The sequence below is a fragment of the Triturus cristatus genome, chromosome 1_2, assembly GCF_964204655.1.
Source record: "Triturus cristatus chromosome 1_2, aTriCri1.1, whole genome shotgun sequence".
NCBI classification, from domain to species: domain Eukaryota; kingdom Metazoa; phylum Chordata; class Amphibia; order Caudata; family Salamandridae; genus Triturus; species Triturus cristatus.
Genome location: NC_140580.1, coordinates 887,808,351 through 887,834,657, shown reverse-complemented (window position 1 = coordinate 887,834,657; position 26,307 = coordinate 887,808,351). Strand labels below are relative to the sequence as shown.

The 26,307-nt window shown below is 46.1% G+C and overlaps 1 protein-coding gene and 1 long non-coding RNA gene across 6 annotated transcripts in view; one reads left to right on the top strand and one right to left on the bottom strand.

Annotated features, from left to right (window-relative positions):
- Nucleotides 1-26,307, bottom strand: part of LOC146868226 (uncharacterized) — a 463,829-nt gene that overhangs the window by 185,045 nt on the left and 252,477 nt on the right. For all 4 annotated transcript variants that reach the window (XM_085609528.1, XM_085609530.1, XM_085609529.1 and 1 more), the window contains one exon: nucleotides 18,656-18,789. In XM_085609528.1, the coding sequence (XP_085465654.1) occupies nucleotides 18,656-18,789 (134 nt within the window). The remainder of the gene's footprint in view (nucleotides 1-18,655; nucleotides 18,790-26,307) is intronic.
- LOC146868227 (uncharacterized) overlaps nucleotides 1-26,307 on the top strand; it is a 342,604-nt gene that overhangs the window by 266,487 nt on the left and 49,810 nt on the right. For both annotated transcript variants that reach the window (XR_014962844.1, XR_014962843.1), the window contains one exon: nucleotides 22,428-22,621. This is a non-coding gene — a long non-coding RNA (uncharacterized LOC146868227). The remainder of the gene's footprint in view (nucleotides 1-22,427; nucleotides 22,622-26,307) is intronic.

Here is a 26,307-nt window from a genome sequence, read left to right as displayed (position 1 = left end):
TTCTGTCGAAATGCAATAAAAATTGTTTGAGAAAAAAAAGTTAGGGGTTTTTAGTCTTTAAGCACCAGTGAGACAGTGGGTTGTGACTCCATTAAACTCCCAATATTTTTTGATTTATGACCACCTGGTTTTTGAACCTCTACTGTGAGTGAGTTTCATTAACTGTGTCTCACTTAATGGTAAGCTTCTTAAAATTGGATTTAAGTGCTAAATGCCAGTGCCTGCCTTTTAAAATAAGGTCTGCTGCTGCACAACTATACAAAGAGGTTCTTCGCTGGTTACACGTGAACACGTGTGGCCTGAGCCAGTAGGGCTACTGTTTAACTACATTTGGTATATGCACAGTTGTAGCCTGTCACAGACGGACAATTCAATAAACTGGATATGGCTTATGCAGGACTTGTAATTTAACTAAGCATTCAAAATGAAATATTCACATTTCTTTTTTACTTTATTAAAAGTCCTCAGAGCTTCACTCTAAGTCTTTAGTGTATTCGGGTAAAAGTTGCACAAAATATTAACTTTGCATTGGTTTGACATAGATAAAACATGAAAGTCTCTTTCAAAATGTTTAAAAGGGCCGTGAATGCAAATGTAATATTATTTTAGCCATATTTCCACTGCTTCATACACTTTGGATTTTGCAATATTTTCCTCAATCAGCCTTTAATAATATTCGTTCTTTGAACTACACTGCTTGGCCAAGATATTTCCTCTGCAGATCAGCAGGTAGTCAAGGCCCCAGACAACATTCACATTTGGGGTAGACTAGCCTTCTTCTGGATGTGGAAGATGGTGGGGAAGAGGGATCTGTGTGAGCTAATTAAACCACACTTACTGACAAACCTGGGCATGCTCTTTCCCCACAGAGACAAGGTGGGGGGAGGGGGCATTCAGACCTCTGGCCTCAGTCATGGGTGGGAGCTTTCTTTTTAGGTTTTGGAGGTAAGGACCCTGTTTTCAGTAGCAGAGGTAGAATTAGAGACTCTGGAGAACTGATGGTAAGCAAAACTTGAATCTGCCATCTTGCAAAATCCCAGGATGCTGAGCAGGGGTGATGAGCCAGGGGTGGTAGGATGTTGAGGCATCTCTGGATTGAGCAGATACTCCTACATTCTAGAATTCTCCATATCTACCTTTAAACTCTTGCACAAGGGAAGAACTATGAGGAGCAATGGCAACAACAGAGGAAATTAGAAGACACACCAACAAATCCCTATCTGTATATGACTCCAGGCTTGTACTTCCAAGGAATCCTGACTCCACAGCCAGGAGTAATGGTTTCCACACTCAATTAAGGGGACAGCTGAGGGTGAGAGGATGGACCTGCTTGAGGCCCTGGAGGAGAGGGTTCCCCTGAAGTGTCTGTGGGGCAGTTTTGTCTGGAGGTGTCCTAGCAGGGGTACTTCAGACTGCTGCAAGATACAAAGGTTTCATGCAAACGGTTGGAGGCCATGGGATGAAGGATGTGCAGGCAACCAGTATGGTCTGCTCTGGGAGTCACACAGTGCTGCTGCTAGGAGACCCTGGACCAAGGTGCTGACAAAGTAAAAGTGCAGGTACCATTGCTCCTTGTGATTGGCTGAAGAGCACCTTAAATTAAAGGAAAGCTCCATCCAGAAAAACAAACTTTCAGAGTCCATGAAACCTCAAATTTACACTCCTGGTGGCGAGAGGAGTAGAATGCATCAAACTCCATCTCAATCAGACCAAAAGGGTCCTAGAGACTGGCTTTTATTCCACTGAAAGATAGTACCATTCTTAAGGGTAATTTTTGATTTGATTTTTGTGGTGACGCCCTGACAAATCCAGTAGGCCTGACCTTTATTACATGCACCCCTCATACTGTGTTAAGTTCATAAGGGGGCTTTGCATGTTTAAGTTCATTGCTTGCTGGTGTGCAGATCATAAAACAGCACAGGGGGGGCTGAGATCCTTTTATGGGGTTACCTGACCTGAGGAAACTTTCACTAATGTGCACCTCTTTTGAATGTGAGACAATTTAGGTCGTCACCAGAGGCATTTCTACCTGTTATCTGTACATATTTATTAAGTTATCATAGTATTTAGTATTGTGTGTAATAAAGTACTTTTTCTTTTTAAATTAGAAATAATAGACTGGACAGGGAATTATAATTTGTTGTGCGGTGAAATGCGGAGTCTCTAACCCACAGCACCTCCTCTGAGTAAGCCTTGGACTACTCTCCACACTCCTGTTCTTGAGTTGGCTGGGCCTGATCTTTCCCAGGTTCAGGGCAGTATCTATCCATGCAGCAGTGCTAATCCAGCTTTTTGCTTGCAGGGCTGATCAAATTCTCTTTTCTCTACAGGTCGCAACACCAAGGCCTCTTCTAAGAGCACAACCTCAACAACAGCCTGAGAAGGAGTACTGCAACCCAAGGGAGATTCAGTTCTTTGTAATGTACATGCACTGGTGCATAAAGAGCCATGGATAGGCAAATAATGTACAAAGTATTATTGGTCAAAGGGGGGCAAAGTATATTCCACATTTATGACCTAAGCAGAAAGCCTGGCAACCGAAATTCTCCCTTTTTCAGAAGTTCAGGCCCTTCTCCAACCCTGGAAAAGTATATCTTACTGTTGTCCAGATCAGACAGTCCAAGGTCAAATCAGTTTGAATTGGTCAAGTGGTGAATGTGGATTGCTATGTCAATGTTTAGTGAAAGGCTGTAATTGCTAGATGACAGTCATAAACATAGGAAGAAGGAGTTACACAGGCATCAGTAAAGTTTATACTAAACAAAGGGATGGCATGGAAACCACCATGCAACAATTAAATCTAGTTTTGGGGCGGTAGCTAGGAGTGCAGAGATGTACAGTGTATTATGCCGTCAATTGACAAAGGATGGCTTGTAGGATGATTACTGTCTTATGCACCGACGAAACCTGTGTCCCAAATGGACACCATTATTCACTATTACTTCATGAAACACACAGACACATACACACACAATTTAGATATCCTATCTACATATGTACCACACAAGGATAGGTACTGGCCCCTGTAACAGGGACTATATGAAGATTGACAGGGGCAAGCTAGTAGGCAGTCACGCCAAAAGGGTACAAGTAAAAGATCCCTGCACCTAGAGTAGCAATCACACTACTTCAAGTGTACTCACATATTGTTTAGTTGACTGCAAACAAATATAGGGCAGATTAAAAGAAGGGGTACAGGACAGCGTGGCACAGCTTATCAAACCAATGCAGAGGATGTCCTAATATTAGCTCTGATTTTCTTTCATCATCTTCAAACCATTTCTTTAACTTCAGATTTCAGTACTGTCCACAACTACTCACTTCCTAACTGCATTATGGTCTGGATGGGTGGCAGGAAGCTTAGAGTGCTGCTGTAGTGCTGACAATGGATGAGAGATGGGGGAAAGCTAGGACACATGCACATGGTGTAAAAGAGGGGAGAAATGGTTAGTATGCAGAAGAGTACACAGGCAGCAGGGCACAGAGATGGGATCAGGTGTCAGGAAGCTCCTGTCATACCAGTACTATTTACCAGTGTCAGAGTCTAATGCCAGCACGGAACGCAGTATCAATTTGTGCCACAACTGCTCCTGCATTTGCTGTATCGCATAATCTTTCAGCTATTAATGCTAGATTGTGAAAATCATTTAGCTAGAGCGGATCGGTGCACACTCCATAGCAATGAATGGATGCTTTACCATCAATGCAATGCAATACAATACAATGAAAGTACTTCGGTACATTGTCAACGCAAGGATATGCAATGGAATGTAAGGGATTTCGGGCAAGAATCCATCACTTCTTTCATGCTGAAGAGTCAATTTACTGGAAAAAATACACTATAATAATTTTTACCTAGTGGTACTATGCCACTATACCAAAAATGACCTAGCACTGAACATCCTTATTAGTGTGTAGTTGTGACATCAATGCTCAACTGTGATTAAAAAAAAGACAACACTACAATTATAATTTTTTACAGTTGAGCGGGAACATATAATCTATCGGCCACAGCTACTAGGCTCTGTGTTAAGTGGCTCCAGGACCATCTATCAATTAAAAGACTGTTTTTCTTTGTCTGAACCTTTCTTATTGAAAACTAGGTACAAAGTCGGATTTTATGGTAGAATGTTTATTTATTGCTGCAGCTCAGGAGAACGGTAATCCAGCTGCATGCTACACAGGCTTAGTTTGTAAAGTTGTATTTCCCTGCCTACCGCAGTGTTCTCACCTAGCCAAAGCTCTTAACCTTTATATTAGATCTTTGAGACCACTGGAGGCACTCTACCTTTCAACAAAAGAAAAACAGCAGGGCCTATCTTTGCTGAATGGATATACAACAGAACAATTCCCATATCAATTGTAATGGTGGCTACTGCCAATTCTTATCAAGCACAGAAGTAGCTGGTATTGCTAACAGTGGGTTATTGACTCCCACGTAACTGGAGTAATTTCCTTTACTTCTGTGCGGGAGAAGCGCGTGGGTGTGGAGATGGTATGGAAGATGGCGGCTGTACCGACATTCTGGGCCTGATTCACAAAAGTAAACTTACACGTTTGTATTTTTTTACGCTTTTTCAGTATTCACAAAACTGAATTTTAATAAAAGGTTTACAAGTGTGGAGAACTCTGCAAATAGAAAGGTAGGCCCCACAGTCAGGGCGGACAAGTCCGTACAAGATGTGCCTGTCCTATCTTTTTAGGTGCGGAGTTTTCCGTACCGACTGCAGAGTCTCTGTACTTGTAAACTTACTTTTAAAATGCAGTTTTGTGAATATTGGAAAAGAGGTAACTTACACAAATGTGTAACTTAACTTTTCTTTCAAATCCGTTTTTATTGAAAACAAAAATCAAAACAATACAACAATCGGAATGTTGTGAGAAGGAAGAGAATAAAGATGGAGAGGGAAAAGGAGAGAGAGAGGTCCAGGGAAGGAGAGGAGATGGGAGGACGCATCATTGACATCTCCTGAATCCCAACAAGCAAAGTCACAAAATGCAAAAGAAAAGCACTTTGCAGGTCTGGTATATATAGAAAGGCAGTTACTGGGAGAAGACGTGTATTCCACATGTGAGGAGAGGCCAAGAGCTGCTGGGGCTCGAAGGGAAAGAGGAGATGCGTGAGTTACAGTTAGAATGAGCAGAGTGTCTCACAGCAAGAAACAAAACCCCCATGATTGGAGGAGACAGAAGTAGAAAAACGGTCCAAGGGAGGACCTGACAACACAGGAGGCCAGTACTATGTGGAGGAGGTGCTAAGCAGTATCTCTATTGAGCCCCCAGAGTCTATCTGCATCAGTGGGGAGTATGGTGTCTTCAAAAAAGGTGAAGAGCCCGAAGCCTTGAGGGTTGGAGATGGGGGTGATCGAGTTTGCAAAAGTAATCAACTAGTGGTTGCCAGATATTCGTGAATTTAGCGTCACGATGCGGAAGCCACGCTGTGAGCAGTTCCATCTCCATGGTATGCCACAGGCGAGTGAACCAGACATTCACTGGGGGTGTTTCAGCCTTCTTCCAATACAGCGCAATTATTTGTTTGGCCGCGCCAAGTATGTGTAGAGTGAGGTGCAAGTCCCTATGCATCATAGCGAGAAAGTTCGCTGGTTTGATGCCCAAGATGAGTGTGGTCGGGGTTTCGGGAAGACGGTAACCAATCACCCCTTCAATGTGGCTAAGTATCTCCTTCCTGGATGCGGTCAGCAGCGGACAGTGCCACCAAATGTGAAGGAAATCCCCAGGACCGCTCATGCAACGCCAGCAAAGAGGGGAGTAATTGGGAAACATTTTGTGTAACTTGTGGGGAGTTTAATACAATTGTGTCATGGCTTTGTAAGCCAATTGCCTCTGAGAAATGCTATGGAAAACCCTTGTGATGTCGCGCCACAAGTGTTCCCATTGTTTAGGCGTAATGTCACTAGAAGCACCAGACTGCCAGTGCAACTGATATGCATGAGGGGTAAGTCGGGGGGCATGTTGAAGGATTTGGTACGTGCGGGAAATCAGACCCCTAGATTCATTGAAGGAACGCACCAGCCGTTCAAAGGGGGTTTACAGGCGGGCTGCTCCCTGAGTGGAGGACGATTTCTGTACCCGGTGTCGAATTTGGAGATATTGTAATCTAGCCCCCTCAGAGAGTTGGAAGTCCCTTTTGCATTGTTCAAAAGATTTAATAGCGTCCCCCTCGAAAAGGTCCTGGAGCATCCGGCATCCCCCTTCTGACCAGGCCAGAAAGGACTATGGATGTAAAGCAAGCGGAAAGTGTGGGTTGCGGGCAATGGGAGTGTGAGGAGACGGAAAAGAGGTGAGGTCCCTGGACAACGCCAGCTTGTCCTAGATATCTAGTACAGTTTTGGTTGGTATGGCCATGTAAGCGCTGCGTTGTCGAGCCTCCCGTGAAAGCCAAGCAAGATCCCATATGGGTCAGCAGGCCAAAGCTCTATCCATATGGAACCAGACCTTGTCACTCTCTTGTGCGACCTATTCCGAGATATAACGGAGATGAGAGGCCCAGTAATATTCTAGTAAGTTGGGGCAGGTCAATCCCCCCCCCTGTCACGAGGTAGCATAAGTATTTTACTAGATAAGCACGGCTGCTTCCCTCCTCCAAATGAAGTTGATAAGCTCGCGCTGGAGGTGTTGTATTTGGTGTTGCGAATAGGTGTGGGGAGAGTTTGAAATATATATAATATTTATGGGAGCACTGACATTTTAACCGCGTTCAGACGCCCAAGCCATGAGATAGGAAGAGATCTCCACGTTCGTAAATCCTCCAAGACGGCCGTTTTGCAGTCCTGCCAGTTGGCTTGAGACCACGTGTGGCGGTCAGGGGTTAAGTTATGACCAAGATATTGAATAGAATGTGAGGCTTATTGATATGGGACTAGAGACTGAAGTTCGAGGATCTCGGATGCAGGAATTGTGAGGTTCCAAGCCCACGATTTAGCATGACTGATCTTGAGGCACGAGGCATTTTCAAAGGACTGAAGCAGTGTATGAAGGGCAGGCAAGGAGGAACGTGGTCGAGACAATGTGAGAAGATCATCAGCGAACAAGGCAATTTTGTGATCCAATCCACCGTGAATAATGCCGGTAATGTCGGAAGATTGGTGGATCAGGATGGCTAAAGGTTCTACAACAAGGGCAATTAATGAAGGAGATAAGGGGCATCCCTGACGGGTGCCCCTGTAGACGTGGAAAGGGTCTGTAAGTTGTCCATTAACCCGGACCTGAGCTTGAGGTGAAAGGTAAGGCCCCATGATCCTGGCAATCATCAGGGGTCCCAGCCCTATCTTATGTAAGACGGCCCGGAGGAAAGCCCAGCCCACTCGGTCAAATGCTTTTTCAGCATCGAGTGACAGCAAGCAGGCGGGTATGTTCCAGTGGAGGGCATTCCCAACTAAGTGAGCTATGCACCTCACATTGTCCACGCCCTGCCGTTGGGCGAATGAAGCAGACTTGAACAGACTCAATCAGCCCAGGTAAATGTGGATCTAGGCGCTTGGCCAGAATTTTAGTGTAGAGCTTGAGATCCGTGTTTCAAAGCGCGATGGGGCGAAAAGAGGAGCACAGTGTGGGGTCCTTTCCTGATTTAGGAAACAATGCGATCTCAGCCAGCGCCATAGAGTTGGAGGGGCCTCCCGTATCGGAGAAGAATTAAAAAGGCGGAGCAGATATTCTTGTATCATGCGATAGAAAGAGACCGGGAGACCATCCGGGCCAGGCGATTTGCCGAGGGGCAAGTCCTTCAGCGCATTAGTAAGTTCGTCAAGAGTAAGTGGATCATCAAGGAGTTGTGCAGGATACCTATCGATCGAGTTCCACCTGCATTCCCCCAGCAGCGCCTGAATCTGATCCAAATTGGATGGCTCTTGCGGGTAGAGAGAGGTGTAGTAATCGTGAAAGCCTTTTAGCTGTGCAGATTCAGTGGTAGCCCAGGTGCCATCGTCTAATTTAAATTTAGCAATGTGTGCCTTTGCCGCTCGCTTCCTGAGGTGACGTGTAAGCACTGTTCCCACCTTGTACCTCCCGATCGTAGTAGCTCCGTTTTAGTGCCAGTAGAGCGTGTTCCGCCCTATTGGTCCTATGGACCCGTAACTGTCCACGAAGCATAGCAGGCACAGCTTGTGAAGAGCAAGAGGACACTCCTGAGCAAGTTTTTCCAAATGTTTGATGTCCCTGGACAAGTTGCCCTCCAACAAACGGGCCTCCCGAGCCTGGGCTATCGCAATAGAAGTGATGTGGCCCCGGATTGTGGCCTTAAAGGCGTCCCAAACCACGGGAAGAGGTGTTTCTGGATGATCATTGAACAAGAAGTAGGACAGGATGGCCTCCTGAATCTCCACAACATCGACTGGATCCCGGAGGACCCGAGGGGGAAGTCTCCAGCGAGGAGAGTGTCGTGAGTGAGGCGTACGATCGTATAGAAGAAGCTTCACTTGTGCATGGTCCGATATGGAGATATCGGACATAGAGGCAGAGAGAACATCGCGTATCAGGGAGTGGGAAACAAACAGATAATCGATACGGGAGTAGGCTCGATGAACGTGAGAGTAGTAGGAATAATCCTGCATGGTCGGGAGTGGTAGCGCCAAATGTCTAGCAACCCCAGGTCAGTGAGTTGTGTCTTCAGGGAGGCAGGCATGGCCCCAGCCCCATGGAACATACCAGTACTACAGTTCATTCCCACATCCCACACCAGATTGAAGTCGCCCCCCAGTATGAGCTGATGATCGTCATGGGTGATGTGTTCCCGTAGGAGATCCCTGATAAGAGTCCTGTGCGTGATTGGGAACATAGATACTGCAAAGTGTGAGTGACTGTCCTCCAACCCGAACCTCTAGCTTGTGAAACCTGCCATCTTTGCCACGGACCACTCTGATATTTTCCTGTTAAATGCCCACCATACAGAGAATAGCTACCCCCGCAGTTTTTGTTGGCACAGAAGCCTAGCATTAAAGGGGATATTTAATATGGGCCATACGAGAGGTATCCGCCTTCAAAAGATGAGTCTCCTGTAGGGAGACAATGTCTGGGCTCTGTTGCAGCAAAAATCGCCTGAGGAAGGTAGCAGCTGTGCCCCACCGCTTCCAAGGCCCCCTCCAACTGCCTCCTCCGGGCCGCATGAGAGGTCAATAGAGGCCAAGCAGGGAGAGACCCCTCGTAGGACCCCAGGAGAAGCAACAGTTCCTCCAACGGTCGCGCCTGCCACCCCACAAGGACGCAGGGCCCAGCGAACAGCAGGAGGTGGGGACCGTCGGCAAAGCTGCACCAGGGGTATCACCACAGAGAGGCCCACCTGAGAGATCCACGCCGTGTCAGGTCAGGCCTTCACTCCGGGTTTGCAGGGAACCCCAGCGAGACCCAGCTACCAGAGCCAGAGAAGTAGAGCCAGGGGGACCCCCAGGAGTCGGGCCTGAGCCAGGAGGTGGGGGCTATGCTGCGATGTGCTGCACAACAAAATCACAGGGCTTCACGTAGTCTCGCCATGTGTGGGGGGGATGCTCCTCCAGCACATCCGAAAAGAGAGGAATCAGGGGGGCAGCAGAGTCAGTCCAAGCCCCCAAGCAGCACACACCCCCGGGTGCAGGAGGCAACAGGACTCAGAGATGGGGCCAATCGTGGGTCGTCACTCCCCCAGTCTCGCCCCTCTCCACAACTGCAGTTCTGTGTCCCGTAAACTCCAGGGCCTGCACAAGGAAGGAGGGAGTCCACACCAAGCTCTGAAGCAAAGTCTCTTACCCCTCAGGTAGGTGCACAAAAATTGGCGGCAGCCCCAGCGTCCGCAGAATGCCTCCCCCGATCAGGAGGCTCAACTGGAGATCACCACCCCTCCTTGCCAAGTCGCAGATGGTCAGGCCAGGCTCCCTAGTGCGCCCTACAGCACCAGAGGGGGGCCCTCGCTCCCGGGTGCTATCTGCCGGCGTAGGGAATCAAAATGGCATCTACGGGCTCGCACACCAGGCCCCAACACCAAGGCTGCCGAAGACGTGGGCGCCAGTGCCCAGAAGGTCACGGCAAGCGAGCAGAGGACTCCCAGGTGCCTCCGCCGGCCAGGCAGGCTAGATACAGTCGCCACTGATGCCCCGGTGCTGCCGTCAAAGCTTCAAAAGGCAGCGGCGGGCAGGAGCTCCCTCAGCGTGCATCTCACTCCATGTGCAGCGAGACCACGCCCCCCGTAAGTTTACTTTTGAGAACCAGGCCAAACGTGAATGACTACAGAAGATGGAGGCTTTGCCACAGACTATCCTGCTTCCATGCGGACTGGCTACCCGTCCCTTTGTTAGGACTTCCCTCACAGGTACTTCAGCTCCCTTGTGCTGAGAGGAGAAATTCAGAACCTTTACAATGTAAGCATAAGTTTCCCCTGAGACCAGCGAAAGTCCTCCATTCCCCATTTTTCGTACATCACCGAAAATGGTAGCTGTGGGACTTGAGAAGTTCTGACAGGTCTGATCAATCTGCCCTGATGCAAAACAAGAGAAGGACACGGATCAAGATGCATGTCCTCTGGACAGGAGATAATAAACCTGCAATTTGTTTGTCTTGTGCCCCTCACGGGAGATAAAAACTGACATCAAGTAGCAAATATCTCATATCTTTGCTGGTGGCCGAACTCCTCACTTCTATAGAAATTATTTGAATCCTGTATTATCCTTGCTCCTTGAACTAACCCAGAGAAGGGGAACTAAATTGCTCAGCATGGAGAGAGCCACGGTTTCCTTGCAACTCAGATGGCCATAGTCACTAAACCAATTAAATATCAACTTCTAGGGTGATGCAGCTTCAGAGACCCTTTCCTAGCTATCAACCTGCATGAAACATGTGTGACATTTTTATCTGATACCTTCCAGTCCCAGAGGAACACAGAGGTCCTTTGCGCTCACACAGTATCAGTAGGGTACCAAATTCACTGAGTTTTCCAGTTTGCACCAAAAGTACATAGCAATTTTGCTACATTCTAGCCTGCTATTAAACACTGTAGTAAAACTTGAAGCATTTCAAACACTTTTGAAAGCACCCTAACACTACCCTCATAGAATAACAGTGGCATCGGGGCTTGATGTTATTATAAGATCTATCACCAAGAGCTGCATGCGAAGGCCATAAAAAGTTTAATGTCATATTTGTGCCCCCGAAGTCTTGAGCAGCTTCAGGTGTTCTGTACATTAGCGCTAATAGTCTTCGTTCTTACTTGTTAACAAAAGTGCAGTTTTTCTTTAAAAGTTCTAGTAATGGCAGGACATTGGGGTTTATGTTGTCTTGCTTATTTTATCCTGTTGTTCCTGAGTTACACCCAGCATCACCTCTTCCAGTAAGCTTAGAGTGACCAACTTCACAATTTTCAGAAAAGCAAATGACTAATGGGAGTAACTTGGTCATCCAACTGGATTGTGAAAGCACTGTCGGCATGGGATACTGTCTGTTAGTCTATGGCTTCTCCCAAGGCCTCAAGAAAAGGCCCTGCAAACAAAATTTGTAAGACATTAAACTTGATCTGAGTATGACTCCCAGTAAACTGCTTATGACTCTGTTGAAACAAATTCTAAGCAGATCTACAGCCACATGGATCGGACTAGGGCTTCCTTTCATTCTATAGATTTCCCATATAAGTATCTACCACTGGAAGGATCAAGATACCAATGATTTAAGAAGCATGGGGGAAGGAGTAGATGAGGCTATGTAGCATAAGGAATAAATTCACCCTACTACAAATAAAAAATATTCTGCATGTGATGAACAAGTTACTTACCTTAGGAAATGGTCTTTCTGGTGGAAACTATCTACCCGTAGATTGCTCACCTTGTGAATATCTTCAGGCACCAGACTGACTCTGTCAACTCAAAAAGCAGTGCCCCTGGTGGGGTTGTGCAACTGCGCTTCCGAAGTGACTGTCAGAGATGCATGTAAGCATCATTCATACGCATTGACCTTAGTTTCTTTTGTAACGTTGCCCACAGAGACAATCAGAGAATTGGAAGAACCAGAGTGTAGATTCTAACATTGGGACCATTTTAGATCGAAGGAAGACCATTCCACAGATCTGGGAGGTAGGAGAGCAGTGAAAAATCGTCGTTAGAGTATCCACCAGTAAGAACATTACCAAAGGCAAGTAACTTGTTCTTCTGATGTATACTTGTAACTGCAGATGACTCACCTTGTGAATAGACACTAAGGAGTACCTTCAAAAGAGGTGGGTTTGTGGAATGACTCAGACTAAAAAGTCATGCAGGACCGAATGGGCAAAATGTGGACCATGTTGCTCCTAACCGTCATGGCAGCAGTGCTTTGTGACCATGTGCACGGATGCTCTGCTGCCCACATAGCTGCTTGACATATCTGCATGCCAAAGTAGATGTAGAAGCCTTAACTCTGGTGGAATGAGCACTCAAACATTTTGGAGGCTGCTTCTTACCCAGTGGTTAGAAGATCTTGATACAGAGAACTATCCATTCTGAGCTACTCTGCTTCTACGCCACCTTGCAATTCTTAGCCCCAGAGAACCCCACAAAGCCCCGATTGTCCAACTCATGTTCCTTGCTGAAATCAATATAAAAGCAGAGTGCTTTCTTGGGGTGCATATGGTGGAGTCTCTCTTCCTCGTTTAAAGGATGAAGCGGGGTAAGGAAGGTTGGAAGAGTGATGGCTTGTACGACATGAAAAGGAGTCATCCACTTTGGCAGGAACACAGCTTGAGTCGCTAACACCAGTTTATCTGGGAAAATGATGGTATATGAGGGTGGACCTAGAGGGCCTGAATCTCACTCTTGCAGTGTGCTAATGCTATCACGCCAGCAAGACAGTTTTTAAGGGAAAGAGGCACAATGGACAACTGTGCATCAATTCTAAAGGAGTACAAACAAGGAAAGTAAGAACCAAATTTAAGTCCCACTGTGACATCACAAAGGGCTCTGGTGGAAACATATGTAGCAAACCTTTAAAGAAAAGCATCACAAAAGAGTTTGAAGAACGATGAGCAATTGAGCGCCCAAACTCAGACAATGTCCTCTTCCATTTGCTGGAGGTCGTACGAGGGTCTTGACTGGAGTAGCTGCCCCAGCAAAGCGATTCAGACGCAGGGCTCATCCCCTGCTTCAATTGTTGCGGCGAACGTGGACCTCTTTGGCCCCACTCTCCTGTTTGGGAACATGCAGGCTTGATTTGCCATGTTGCGGCCTGTTGGAGAGGTAGAACAGAATGTGGAGACACATCATCCCTTGCCGGGAGTCAGTCGGGAGGCTGGCCCACATCCCATGTTTATGAACCCAATACTCCAAGGCTGGTGAAATTGTGACGTGGCATGGAGGAGGCTGTAATGCATGGGGAGCTATGGCAGAGGCGGGAGCCAGAGGAGACGACGAGTGGTTTTCAAGTCTGCTGAGGCCGAAGAGGGGATTCTCCCTCCCCCACACACAAGACAGCTGAGGTGCTTGCTTTCGCCGCACCGCCCACAATCCCCCATGGTCACTTCAATGTTGGTGCTTGGGCACGGTCCGATTAGGAGTTGATCATGTGAGAGATTACCTGGACCAACAGAGTGGGGTCACGGCACAGATTTCTTATGGGACAGTGGTGCCAACCTAGAAACCTCAGTTGGCCTCGCTGGTCCTCTCTGGGGTTAGAACTTTGTTGTTGGCAGGAGGCCTGCTGGGGTCCCTGCCTTGCTTACTGGGATCGGGGGGAGCCTCCTTGTCCAGGCTAGGCCATAGGTGCCGTATGCCCCATCACAGATTTGACTGTTGTGCAGCCTCATAAAGGATGCTCGAAGTGGTGGGCTGACTGGTCAAGTGGTCATGTTGGTACCTATATACCATTGTGCTCTGCTTCATGGGGGGAACTAGGTGTCCAGCTCTAAACATTGAGAAATACAAACCCACCATCTTCAGCAAACAAAGGACACTAGGTGAATTCACCCAACCCCAGAGCAAATGGACAGGCGCTGACAACAGCAGCATCTGGGGGACTCTAGCAAGAGAGCACTCAGGAGCTGCCCTTGTCCTCAGATGCAGTAGTCCTACTCCAGACCAGTAATGGATTAAAATAAATTCCAGAAGCAAAGATAGGTGCAGTCGGCTCAAGAGCTACCCTACTGTGTCATGATCTTCACCAAACAGTGGATACGATCTTGGAAGCAGAAAAAAGGCTGTCAACTGTTGAAGACACAATCAAGACCATGCAACAGAAAATTAACAAACTTGCTACTTGCACTAAAAATCTTGAAACCCGAGAGAAAGATGCAGAAAGGCAAACTCACTGCAACCACCCACGGTTTGTGGGATTCCATGAGAATTGTGGGGGCATATCCCCGACACAATTCCTCGAAGACTGCTGAGATCATTGCTCCCCTCTGACAGACTGTCCATGTGTTTTTTTTAATTGAACAGGCTCACTGGGCTCTTGTTATGAAACTCCCCGCCAGGTGACCCAGAGCCTAATGATGTGTCGTTCCTGAAACAAAGACCGGGACAAAATCCCTCCTTTCACCTGGAAGATCATTCAAATCATCTATGTGTCTCATGCAATACTATTATTTCTGGATTACACCCACCTTGTACAAAAAAGACGTAAATTGTTTGAGAAGGACAAGAGGAAGATGAAGTCGCTTACTATTGGTTATATGCTTCTCTGCCCGGTAAAGTTAAAGGTCATGTCTGAGTCCCGTAACTTCTTATTTGAGACTCCTAAGGAAAGGATAGAGGAGTGTCGCCTACTGAAACAACATCCATTACTCCTCCTAGAGGTGGGGAGCTTTGTGTCTTCTGAAATAGGCCCAGTCAGTATGAAAACTCTGAATAAGGCTTGCAACTGAAACAGATCCCTATCTCATAAACGTAAGTAGGGATTTCCATTGTTGCAATCATGCAAAACTTGGAGGGGTCTGGATTTGAATGAAGAAGCCTCGGCAGACGATGGGGCTATCCCCTCGTGCCATTGAGAAGACGCTTCTTCTGGAATACTGATCCCATAGAAGCATTCTAGTAATAATTCCTATTTTACTCTGTGTGTGCCCTGGCTGACTGGCTCTGAGGGATATACGATTTCGCTTTTGGGTGGGGGGTTGGAGCTGCCCTATCCTGACCATCGCCGGGACCATCAATGGATTCCCCAGGTTTGTGGAACTTCCTCTCCTATCAACAGTAGGCGATCCCAATCTCTCATGACCCCTGAACTGTAGTTTTTAGTTGGTTTTCACTTTTTTTTGCTATATGGGTGGATGTTGGATTTGGGGGTATGGCGGGACCAGATCGTTTCTTTGTTCTGCTGTTTCAGTTGTCCCACTGCTACACCACTACAGATGCTTCCAGGTTTAGAAGTGCAAGGTGAGATGGGTGGGTTGAAGTTTTGACAGCTGGGGTACTGTTTGTCATTTGTTGGTATTGTTCCACCAAGGCACAAGTAGGTTGTGATGGTGCAAGCCCGCCACTTGATGTGGCCCTTGTCTAATGGATGGACGCACGATCTCTCATGAGGTCATAGATAAGTCTCTCCCTTGGAATGTTATGAGCTCCTAGACCATATCAAGTGAGGTGCCATACCGCGTGCAGCTCAGCATCACTATCCTGACTAATGTTTCTTACAGGATATTCGTCTACTGGGTAACAAACACCTGTTTCAAGGTTGCATGGGCTTCTCGCAGGTATATAAGCCAGGTTTTCAAGGGGTTTACGTGGGAGGCCATTTTGATGTGCAAGAACTTCCCCCTCCAGGTTAAACACTTGTGGAATGATGATAGGGGCAGATGTGTAAAGGTCAGAGAGATGTTGCAGGATAGATTGCTTTTTCTACTCTGTGTCTATGTCCACATTTTGTGTCTGTTGCCTTCCTCAAAATAACTGCAACCCTGCTGTCACTGTCACCCTACCCAGACCATGGCTACTGGGTGAGGACTTTCATGGAGTAATGGATTGGGAACTGGACAGATGAGGAAACCAGTGCCAAGTGCAGAGAGGAAAGAGCCATCTTGCTAGATTCCTAATTCCCCTAGGTTTCACCAAAACATGGAGAGAGTTTCATCCCCATTACTATGACTCTACATATTATTCCAGAGTAATACACTTTCGAGAAACATAATTGGCAATCAATCAGGGGTAAAGAACAGGTGCCAACAGGCAGTGAAGGATCTGGAAGGTCAGGTAAATAAGCTGGCATCTCACCAGCAGACTTATCCTTCATATGTCACCCTTTGTAATCTGATCCACACCCAGGACATACTTAACAAGACATGGCTAGGGGAAGGGAGGATGGTTTGGTAGGGAACCAGAGCCGCATTTATCAGTGGTGTAGCAAGGCCAGCAAAACCCTAATGGTTGTGCTCCAATAATATTAAGAGGGATCCAATAGTAAAAATGATAAAAGGATTGAGATCGAAGGGGACTTGGATAGAGCCAAGAACATAAATCTTACTATGTAAAAGTTTACTCCCCTGACTTGTGACCAGGCCCAGTAGGGCTAGAGGGGTTTGTTCAAAATCTCCCCAGTCATGGTTTAGATAGAGGACAGAGAGAACTACTGGAGGGGGAGATTAATGACGAGGAGCTGGCAGAGGCTCTTTAAGAGTTAAAACCACATAAAACCGCTGGACCCAATTGATTACCAGCAGAATTCTTTGAAGTGGCAATGTCTTGACTCGCCAGCCCGATGTCGACGATGCTCACCAAAGTGGTAAATAGGGGATGCTTCCCCCTGATTCCTAGGAATCAGGGGAATATAAATCAGGAATATAAAGCAGGGTGCTCACCTGAACGTTGTGGGTCCTACCACCCTATCTCCCTGCTAAATGTTGAAACCAAATTAATGGAGAACCGCCTGTCTAAGGTGAGCTTGCACATAAAGATCATTCCTGTTTTATTCAACACAAATGTCCTTGCACCTGAGAAACACAAATAAGCAATGTGTAAAGAGGATTATTGTCCATTATCTCCAACAGTTCAAACAATAGATTGATAACTTTCCAAATGAAAGAACAAAAAAGGATCACGTTTTTGATTGTAGAAGACAATCTCTTTATTCTTTTAATCCATAAACCGTATCTTTAAAATAAAGACGCACACTGGACAAGACTGCCAACTCGTTTCGTCAGGAATTAAATCCGTAATTGTCTGAAAATTGTAATCCTTATATAATCGTTGTGAGAAAGTAAATAGATAATTTGTCTTTTTGATTTACATTGAACCGGACAACCGCATACACGTGGGGGAGACACGAACCCCATAATTTTACATTGGGGGAGCCATGAACAGTGCGTCTCGGTGATGCTTGGTTCTCTCTCTGCTTCCAGACATACGATTCAGAATAAAGACAAATTATCTATTTACTTTTTCACTGATGCAAACGATGATATAAGGATCTATTCTATTTTTCTTAGAGGTCCTGCCCTCGGTCTTGGCTTGGGCACAGTATAGACAGTTGACCAAGCGCTTTATAAATGTCAGATAACATAACACACCAGACTACCTCACAGGTCCCTTTGCGGCCTAGGAGGAAGATTTGGGCTCATTAACTGATGACTGGGTGGAGGTGCTTGCTGCTCTGCTGGAAGCTGTGGTGGTCTCCCATTTACAACTTATTCTATTAAGCTACTACACAGCACCCACTTCTCACACCATCGCTTAAGGTCAAGATGGATGAGGAGGTCACCATCGTACCTACACTACTTGGTACATGCTAGTGTCTTTTTACGTACAGTAAGGAGCTGTGGAGTGCAGGCTCCTTTTTTGGGAGAGAGTTCTCTCCATGGTCAAGGGGGTGTTCTGCTGGAGACTTCCCCCATCCCCAAGATGATTTTCCTGCATTTTAATGTAGATTAGAATTGCAATAGGTATAAAATGGTGTTCCTTTGGATTGCTTTATTGGTCTATAAAAGAGACATAGCTCAGCAGTGGAAGAATCAGGAGCCCACCTCAGTAGAAAGCTGACAAAAGGGATTTGACCAATGTATGGGGCTTAAAAGGCCGGTGTATGAGGTGGGGGTTTGCCCACAGAAACATCAGATGATATGGGTAAAGAACACAATTTACTTACCTGTAACTACCGTAATCCATTATTGGTATCTTTCATAGATTCACATGCATCACCGTGGGACTCTCGCCACGGTGACGGGGAATGATCAGGCATGTGAATCTATAAAAGATACCCCAATACTGGATAACTGGGTTGATTGTAGTGGCAACATCCTAGACCCGGTGACTCAAAGAATGGCATCATTAGATATTTCTACCTTCTCTGTTGCTTGATGATGTACCTAGGATTTAATCTGAAATGGGGGTGGGAGAGAATCGTGGCCTGACGAGAGATTGATTACATGATTATGTTTTGCCCGGAGACGTGGGCTGATACTGTTTTGACTCAGTTGTGTTATCGCAAAAAACAGTAAATTGGGTTTAAAAAACAAAAAACCCCAATAAATATCTCTCAATTTGGTGACATAATCTGATCTACACAGGTGGCATTCTTTCACATGTAAAATGAATACACTTTTTTCAAATTATGAGACGTTATCTATTTATACATGTTTGGAACATGACTTGCATGCCAAATATTTGCACTGCTAGGCTGAAGCATGGGCTTTAAGAGCCATTGCCAACCCATGGCTCAGCTCTCCCTGTTAAGTTGTTGGCTCGCCCACCTCTAATAGTAACAGAAGCTTTTAAATACGCACCTTTGTTCTTGAACACCGAGGGGCCCGAAGGCCTGCTCCATCTTCTGCACTGACTTTTCCTGTAGCACCAGCACTGCTGGAGACTCACGAGCCTTCCTTCTAGTCCCAGGTGTGCCTTTTACAAGCTTCTGATCCTGCAGGGATAGGGCCACAAAGAATAAACATACTTCACATGGCACATGCCTGCGGTGCGCATGTGTGACATTCGCCGCGTACATTAGTGAACAAGCATTGGCAAAGCCAATATGTCTGGCCTATTCATGAGATTTGGCTTTGCCAATGTGTTTTAGCAAAGTTGTACACCAGCATGTCTTATAGTTACTGGTGAAGTGGCATAAATTGCAGACATGGAGAAGGATTAAGAGTAGTGCCTCCCAGCCTCTCATACTCTGAATTCCCAATATACCCTAAACAATCCAGTAACATTTCTAGGTCGGGTTCCCTCCCGGGGATAGCTGAGCTTAACACTCTATGCAGGACTTTGAGTGCAACAAACACACCTGATGCTGCAAAATGACAGTGGCTACTGTCCAACACAATTCCATGCTTAACTATTGAAATTCCACATAACGCTACGTCATTTGAACTGGTACCCTTTCGAGAGACCCACAAAATTGAAAATGACTCGTCCTATGCCTGGATCACTTTGGGAACTTTTGTTCTCATCATATGGTTGTCAACGATACTCGTCATTCTAGTGCTACTGAATGGACACTACATCCCTGCAAGAACAATTGCCTCACCTGTAGTTTGTGAACTGCAACCACACTCCTCATCCCACAGAGTCCGAAAAGGTCTCTCTGCTATAAACATTACAGCTTATCCTTTGCCCAAGGGCATAGCCTGGGAAAAGGTTCCATATCCGATTATGGGGCTTACGGAGACATTGCAATTGCCTTTTGTGATAAAAGTTTCAATGAATAACGTTATAATGTCTGGCTCAATTTCAGATGACTGGGACATCGAGAATGCTAAGAAAATGATATCTGACTTATAGGCATAATATGCAAAGAAATGCATTGCTATCACTATCATGCACAATATTTCATTCACAGGAGTAGCCATCCTAGAGAAATACACAATTACACACAATGGGAACATTGCGAGGCTTCGCCTTCTTAGAGTCATCCTAATTTCTTAAAGAAATTCCATTACTTTTAGAGTGTAGACAGATCACGCCTTTCAGCTTTCTATTTCACACAGAAGCCACAGCAGCATCCAAAAAAAAAGAATCACTACCAACAAGTTGATTTACTTCACTGAGTTTAGTCAAAATCCGGCTATTCAAAGATACGAGTATTGGAAAGCAAAAGTTGATGTAAAAAGCATTTGGGAATCCAAATTTTGACAGATCCAAGGCAACGAAGTCTCATTTTGAGCTGTATAATACTGAAAGAAAAGATCTTTCTAAACAAAACTATCCAGTAGATTACCTGTCTGGGATTTAAAACAATATATCACCTAAAGAAACCTATTACAAAGTCAACCTGAGCGTGTTCAATAAATGGCAATTTTAAATGATTATGTCCGAATCGGACATTAATAATTCCACCCAATTCCCTGTTCATGATTTGTACTTATGGACGCATGATTCTGATACCTATAAGCAGTGTTTTCTTTCCAATGCTCTTGGACCTAAACTGAATTATCCTGATCCACGGCATAATACACAAACACCTGTAGTAATTCCCCCACATGGTGCAGGTGAGCTATGCTAACGATGGCTATAACTCTCTAGTCTTTAAGCTGTGAAAGAACACCTCTATCAGTAAAAACATGGACTTTTCTGATTTTCTTCTAGTACCTTTCCCTAAAAGAGATAACAGACTCCTTGCCACAGTAATATATGCTGTGGGCCGGCCGCCACCTCCCAGTCCTCTTGGGTCGTCAACACGGAAGAAGCGCACAGGCTCCCCGAGCCAATCACGACACTGCTGGTTCGGGGACTATGAGCCGGTGCATGTTCTCCACCTAGGCTGTCCAATACAGCGGTGGAGAACATGCAAAGTGTGCATGACTGTTTGGTTGGCCAAGACGGCAAGCCAAACCGTCACGCGCACTTAAAATCTTGCTCACCTCTCCTCCCCCTGGCCCCTACTCTTGCCAGACCAGCCAGCCCCACACCTAAGCAGGAACGGAAAAATAAAATGATAATAACATTGCGTCATCATTTTATTTTTCCTCTTTAGACTGCTTGCAGAGGAGTGGGCAACGATCCTCCGCCTTAGCGGAGGAGCTACCGCGGTTTGTGAACCTCCTTTCTAGCTTCTAAAGTTAGACATCTTAAAGTCTTCTTTGACAGTAATTTCACCTTAACTACTCAAATTAAGACAGATGTGTCCTCTGCAAGCTGAAAGCCCCGAAAAACTCCATCATCAGCCTCACAATGTCAAAGAAAATTACTACTTCCATCTGCACCTTCCATCGGTGCCATCCACACAAATCTCCATTGTCTGAATGATGCGAGTACTTTGCACTGATCTAGTCAAACCCTTTATCCGACACATTAAAGTGGTCCAGAACCCAGCAGCTTAGCCCATCTTTAACTTCACCAGAAAGGAGCACATCGATCGCAGTCTCAAATCTCAACAGTTGCTCCATATTTACCTATTTAAGGGTTTTTGCAGCACCGCAAATATACTTCAGAAACCCTATCAGAGCTTCTCTTGATTTAGACTCCTTTGCCTTCTTCACAAATCCATTTATTATCATAGACTTCTGTCTGATGAACAAACTGCAACACTACCATCTGAACAGCATTTTAAGATCTGTTTTGCAACTCTTCATTTAAAGTCTTAACATGTTGTGTACCTGACCGGGTGCCCAAGCACAATCGGCACCTGAAAGGCTGAAAGATTCAGAACTCTTTGCAAACTGTACAAAACACGCTTTTGGCCACAAACCTGTGATTCGCACAATCACAGGGTGTGGGAGCGCCAAAGATTTTTTGAAATTTACTAAATCCCTTTTTAGGTCTCGGCTAGCGAAGGCTGCGCTCGGGCGCAGTCTCGCTCGTGAGATTTAATGTTTTCTAGTACGGGGCTTGAACCCGCCCCTCTTCTCCATTGGCTGGCTTCCTAAACGGAGGCCAGCCATTGGAGGAGAAGGGCGTCTGTCCATTTAAGCCTCGTCTTTTTCGGATTCGGGGGCGTGTTTTTTACTTTTTTCTCTCCTCTGGAATGTAAACATTCCAGCCAATGGGAAGAGGAGAGAAAGAAAAACACGCCCCCGAATCCTAACATGACGCTACGTTTCTCCGAGGCATTTCTGCTTGACCTCGGAGAAAGAAGTCACTATCTCCCTTTCCTCCCCGCCATTGCTCCTTCAAAGCGATGCCTGTCTCTCTGCTCGGACACATCCCACTGCAAAGGATTACAGCCCAAGAGCGCGGCTCTAATGGGCCTGAGTGCCTGCACGCGATGTTCCACAGCGATTTAATTAGCCCCGTGGGAAGATCTGTGGTGCGGCCGCGCGCCATCTGTCGGACATCTGAGCGCGTGAATGTGTCCTTTGTAATGTAACTGGTGCTCACGTGAAGTGCTCCAACACTTTTGTGGCGGGTTCGCTCAATATTAAAAAAACAAGTAAGCTGTCACGGAGGTGTGTTGTGTTGTTTAAAGTTTAACTCCACACCGAAATGCACTGGACTCGATGAATATTGGAGCCTACACAGTAGCAAAGCTGTAATTGTTTTTTTTACTGAAAGTTGGGGGTTAAGTGCTGGTCGCGGGGAAGCAGTGGTTTACAGCTGTTTTATCTGTTCTTTATGCAGATGCCGGAGGAGGCGGCGCATGCGCGGTGCTCCCGGGGCCCAGCCACACCCCGGAGCATGGAATTGGCTGCGTCGCCTATTCGCTCAACTTTAGGCTGGAAGCCAAACCCCTCACCAGAGCCAGCAACAAGCGGATACGTCCAGGGTATCCAAGGCTACTGCGCGACGTACGGTGGCTCCCTGCCCGGGTCGGGGTGAGTACCGCTGGGGACTGCGCGCACTGTGGGCAGGTTGCGAACAATGGACGGAGGGGCATCGTACCAGCAGCAGGAAGGCAGGACCGCGGGGGGAGAAAGGGTTTATGTACACCGTGTGTCGGGAAGAAGTTTCCTCTCAGCCTCACCCACGCGTGGATCAGCCTGGAGAAAACATTGGGACATCCCTTACACCGCTAGACCTTAGAAAACATTGGGACACCTCTTACACCGCTAGACCTTCAGGGAAGAGCTTTCCTGTCAAAGTTGTGTGTTCAACCCAGAAACCGCTTGATATTCAGAGAGACCCGCAGGGCACTCTGCTGGCGGCATTTGATGGCCGCTTTCTCTGGTGATTGCAAATATATCCTTATGTGACTAAACTCTACTCCTCAGAGCTTTATGATATTAACCTGTCGAGGCTACTTTCATGTTCTTTTGAAATGCATGGCCCCGAATGAGACGTGTTTGTTTGCACCGTGAACCAAACGTGACTGAGTAAAGACTTTACCAGACTTCGTTAACGTAGCTGGCTTTATTACTACCCTAGTAGCTTCATTCAGCTTCATTTTATAATTGCCCATTACAGTGGCACTTATGTTTCTCACCTCAGAAGGAGGAAAGGCTGTGCCTGGGTACCAGGGTTCAAAGCTGTGTCTTATGCATCGCAAACATATTTCTGCAGGGCCCAAAGTAACCACTACGCTATCTTTATGTTGCACAATTTCAATGATTTAGCTAATTTTTTTTATGAGACTATGTAGAAAACTGGTTTGGTTGGAATGCTTGTATGAATCTCAGTGGGCCGCCTTCTAGTCCGGTTTTTTTGTGCCTGCTAAGCCACTCGGGGCAGAGGCCAACCATATACAAATCAAACTTGGTCGTGCTCTAACAGGAACTGTCTGATCCGAACTGCCAGGACAGGTTCCCTCTAGATGTTAACACAAACAGCTCCAGACCAGTTTTGGCCTTTTTTAGCCTTAGCAAAGTGCAGTTTCAGTGAGACTGCTGTGCACTGATATGCAGGGCTTTAAGTGGGATTAATAAACTGGTAGGAGGGGGGGGGGGGAAGAGTTCATCAAAGGGGCGTGGCCGATGTAGTTAAGGACGTGGCTCACAACACTCAAGCTAAAAATCTGTGCTTAGCATAGCGTGACGTCTGACTGGTATTTTGCTGCGTCTGTCAGGGCATCCAGATATTATATACAAGTAACGTTACACCTATAACAAGCCAGGACTATTGGCTTTGTCAATGGTTGGTAGTTGCATAAGATAAAAAAAGCTGCAACTATGGCTCCGTTGTAAATAACATTGAAAATGCTTCAGTTCTGAGTTGATGAGAGTGTGAAAGACCTATAATGATTTTCTTTGAAGTTACATCAAAGGCAATGAAGGGTGGCACTGCTGCAGAGTTAAGATTTTTTTGTCCACCCTGAGGGTAAAAATGGAGAGCCCGACAGGGACCCATCTCAGCATCTGCTTTGTAGAACTGCTGGTGCTGAACACTGGCAGGACCCAGACCGCTTAAAGCACTGCTGATATGGGTCCCTTGCTCTCATTGTGCCACACGGCTTAACCAGCGCCTCACTTATGTCTGGATACACTCTCAGGTGATTAGTGCTATACAAATTAATATAACTAGTGTGGGGTTGCTTGTGTGCTCGTCTAGAGCAGGCCCGGCTCTAGGATTTTTGATCTGGGAGAGCCATTAGGTCCGGCTCTAAATGGGATTGACAGGGACAGCGTCCTGGGTGGAAAGGACATTTGGTGTTTGTTGTCGGGGTGAGCGTCATTTCTGTGTGAGGGCAAGAGGTGTGAGGAAGATGGGAGAAGGGCAGGGGATTGATGGGGTGCTAATAATTACCCCACGGTAGATTAAGGGCTGATTACAAAGTCTTCAATGACACCCGATTGAGACCAATTGGGATGGATGAGCTGCTGGTTGCATGACATTAAGTCAGGCGGCTCCCTGCTGCGCCCCTTGGAATGGAGTGTACCATTGAGTGTTCGAATTTTAAAGTGTAGCGATTTAGATTGATTACAGAAGAAAATGTTTTTTACTCATTTGTTAGTTCAGTCTATGTCCGCCTCCCAATAAGGTATAGCGACAGAGTAAGAAGGATATTCTCGACTTGGCTTTTTCTCTTGTTGCTTTCTTTCTTTGTTGTTGTTTTTTGTTTGTTTTAGAAATGACGCTGTGCACCTAGTATCTGCTGTCATAGCCTGTTTGGGGGGGAAATACTTTCTTGTGAAAGATTCATAAACATGGTTATATAGATTGAACTGCATGTTTCAATTTGAAGTATAGCAGGAAACGTCCACACTATGTTACCACCTCTGCCCTTAACCAAAGCTGCCACTTTGGGAACATATCTCCAAGCACTGACATTTTAGAGGAGAGAGCAGTAGGCCAATGTCAAGAGCAATACCAATAGCTCTAACTTTGACAATGCCGAGACCATTGCATTGTAAATGCTTGTTGATAATGGAAAGCCTTTCCGACATGCACAAAGGGTTTTGCGACACATTCTGACATGTAACAACGGTTTGTGACCGCAATTGCAGTTCTAAATCATTCACTAGCTATTGACAAAAAAGCTGGGGTGCTATTTAATCTGCAAAGGGAAGCTGTACCCGTAAGACAATTTCTTTTTTAGGAATCGTATTAAGAGCCCCAAGGGCCGAGTAGGCAGTGGTCTAGTGGACCAGGGCACATTCGAACGATGTCTTCCCAAATGGGAACTTTGTTTTTCAAGCAGTATCTATACCTATATATACGCACATGCAGAGATGGAGGTCTGCTGTCCCTTTCAGGCCTCCATCCAGCATTTACTGCCCCTTGTATAGGATCGCAAACTGTGAATAGCCTAATCGATATTCTCTAGGGAGGCCATATTGCTGCCCTTTAAGAATGAATCATTTGTGAGGCATAAAGGTTACATTGAAATTTGCACATACTGGTTTGCAAACAGTAATTAGTAAATCAGAACTTGGTTCCCGAGATCATTAGATCTATTACATTTCACCTAAAATTCTCTGGAAACCATAAGACTCCTAGCTTCACGGCCTTCCAAGGTTTTTCCATAAGGTTATTTATGCACCATGGAGCTACGCCAAGCACAATCAAAATGCACAAATAAATGAATTAATAACCTTATTTATAAGCTGCTCGCAGACATTTCAATTTGTGGTGTGCATCGTGCAAATGCAGTGAATTAATAAGAACTAAACCCCCTGCAGCACTCATGCCCTTAGCAGTCACCATGCAGCTAGCCAATGAGGGAGCAGCGCTGCACAGACTGAGGTATTGCAATCTCTGCTCAGCAGAAAGAGGACACGTGAATATTCATGACATGATGTCGCCATTAACATCTCATTACCTGCTCATCTGCATCTGATTAGGCGCACATTAACATTGTTTACAGCACGTGTCCCTGTTGAGGACTGCCAATGAATGCAGGTGGAGTGGTGCAAAGGTCAATCGATGCAGCATCCACACGAGCTGTGCACACATCACATGCACAGACACAAGAGAGCCATGTGAGCTGGTGAGAAGGCGGGAAGGAGTCAAACTAACAGGGACCTGTTAAGGATTGTGCCAAGAAAGATTGTAAACGTGAAACTGTGGGCAATGAATGCGCCTGGGTCCCGCAAGAGGTAAGAAACAGGCAGACCGGACGGCATAG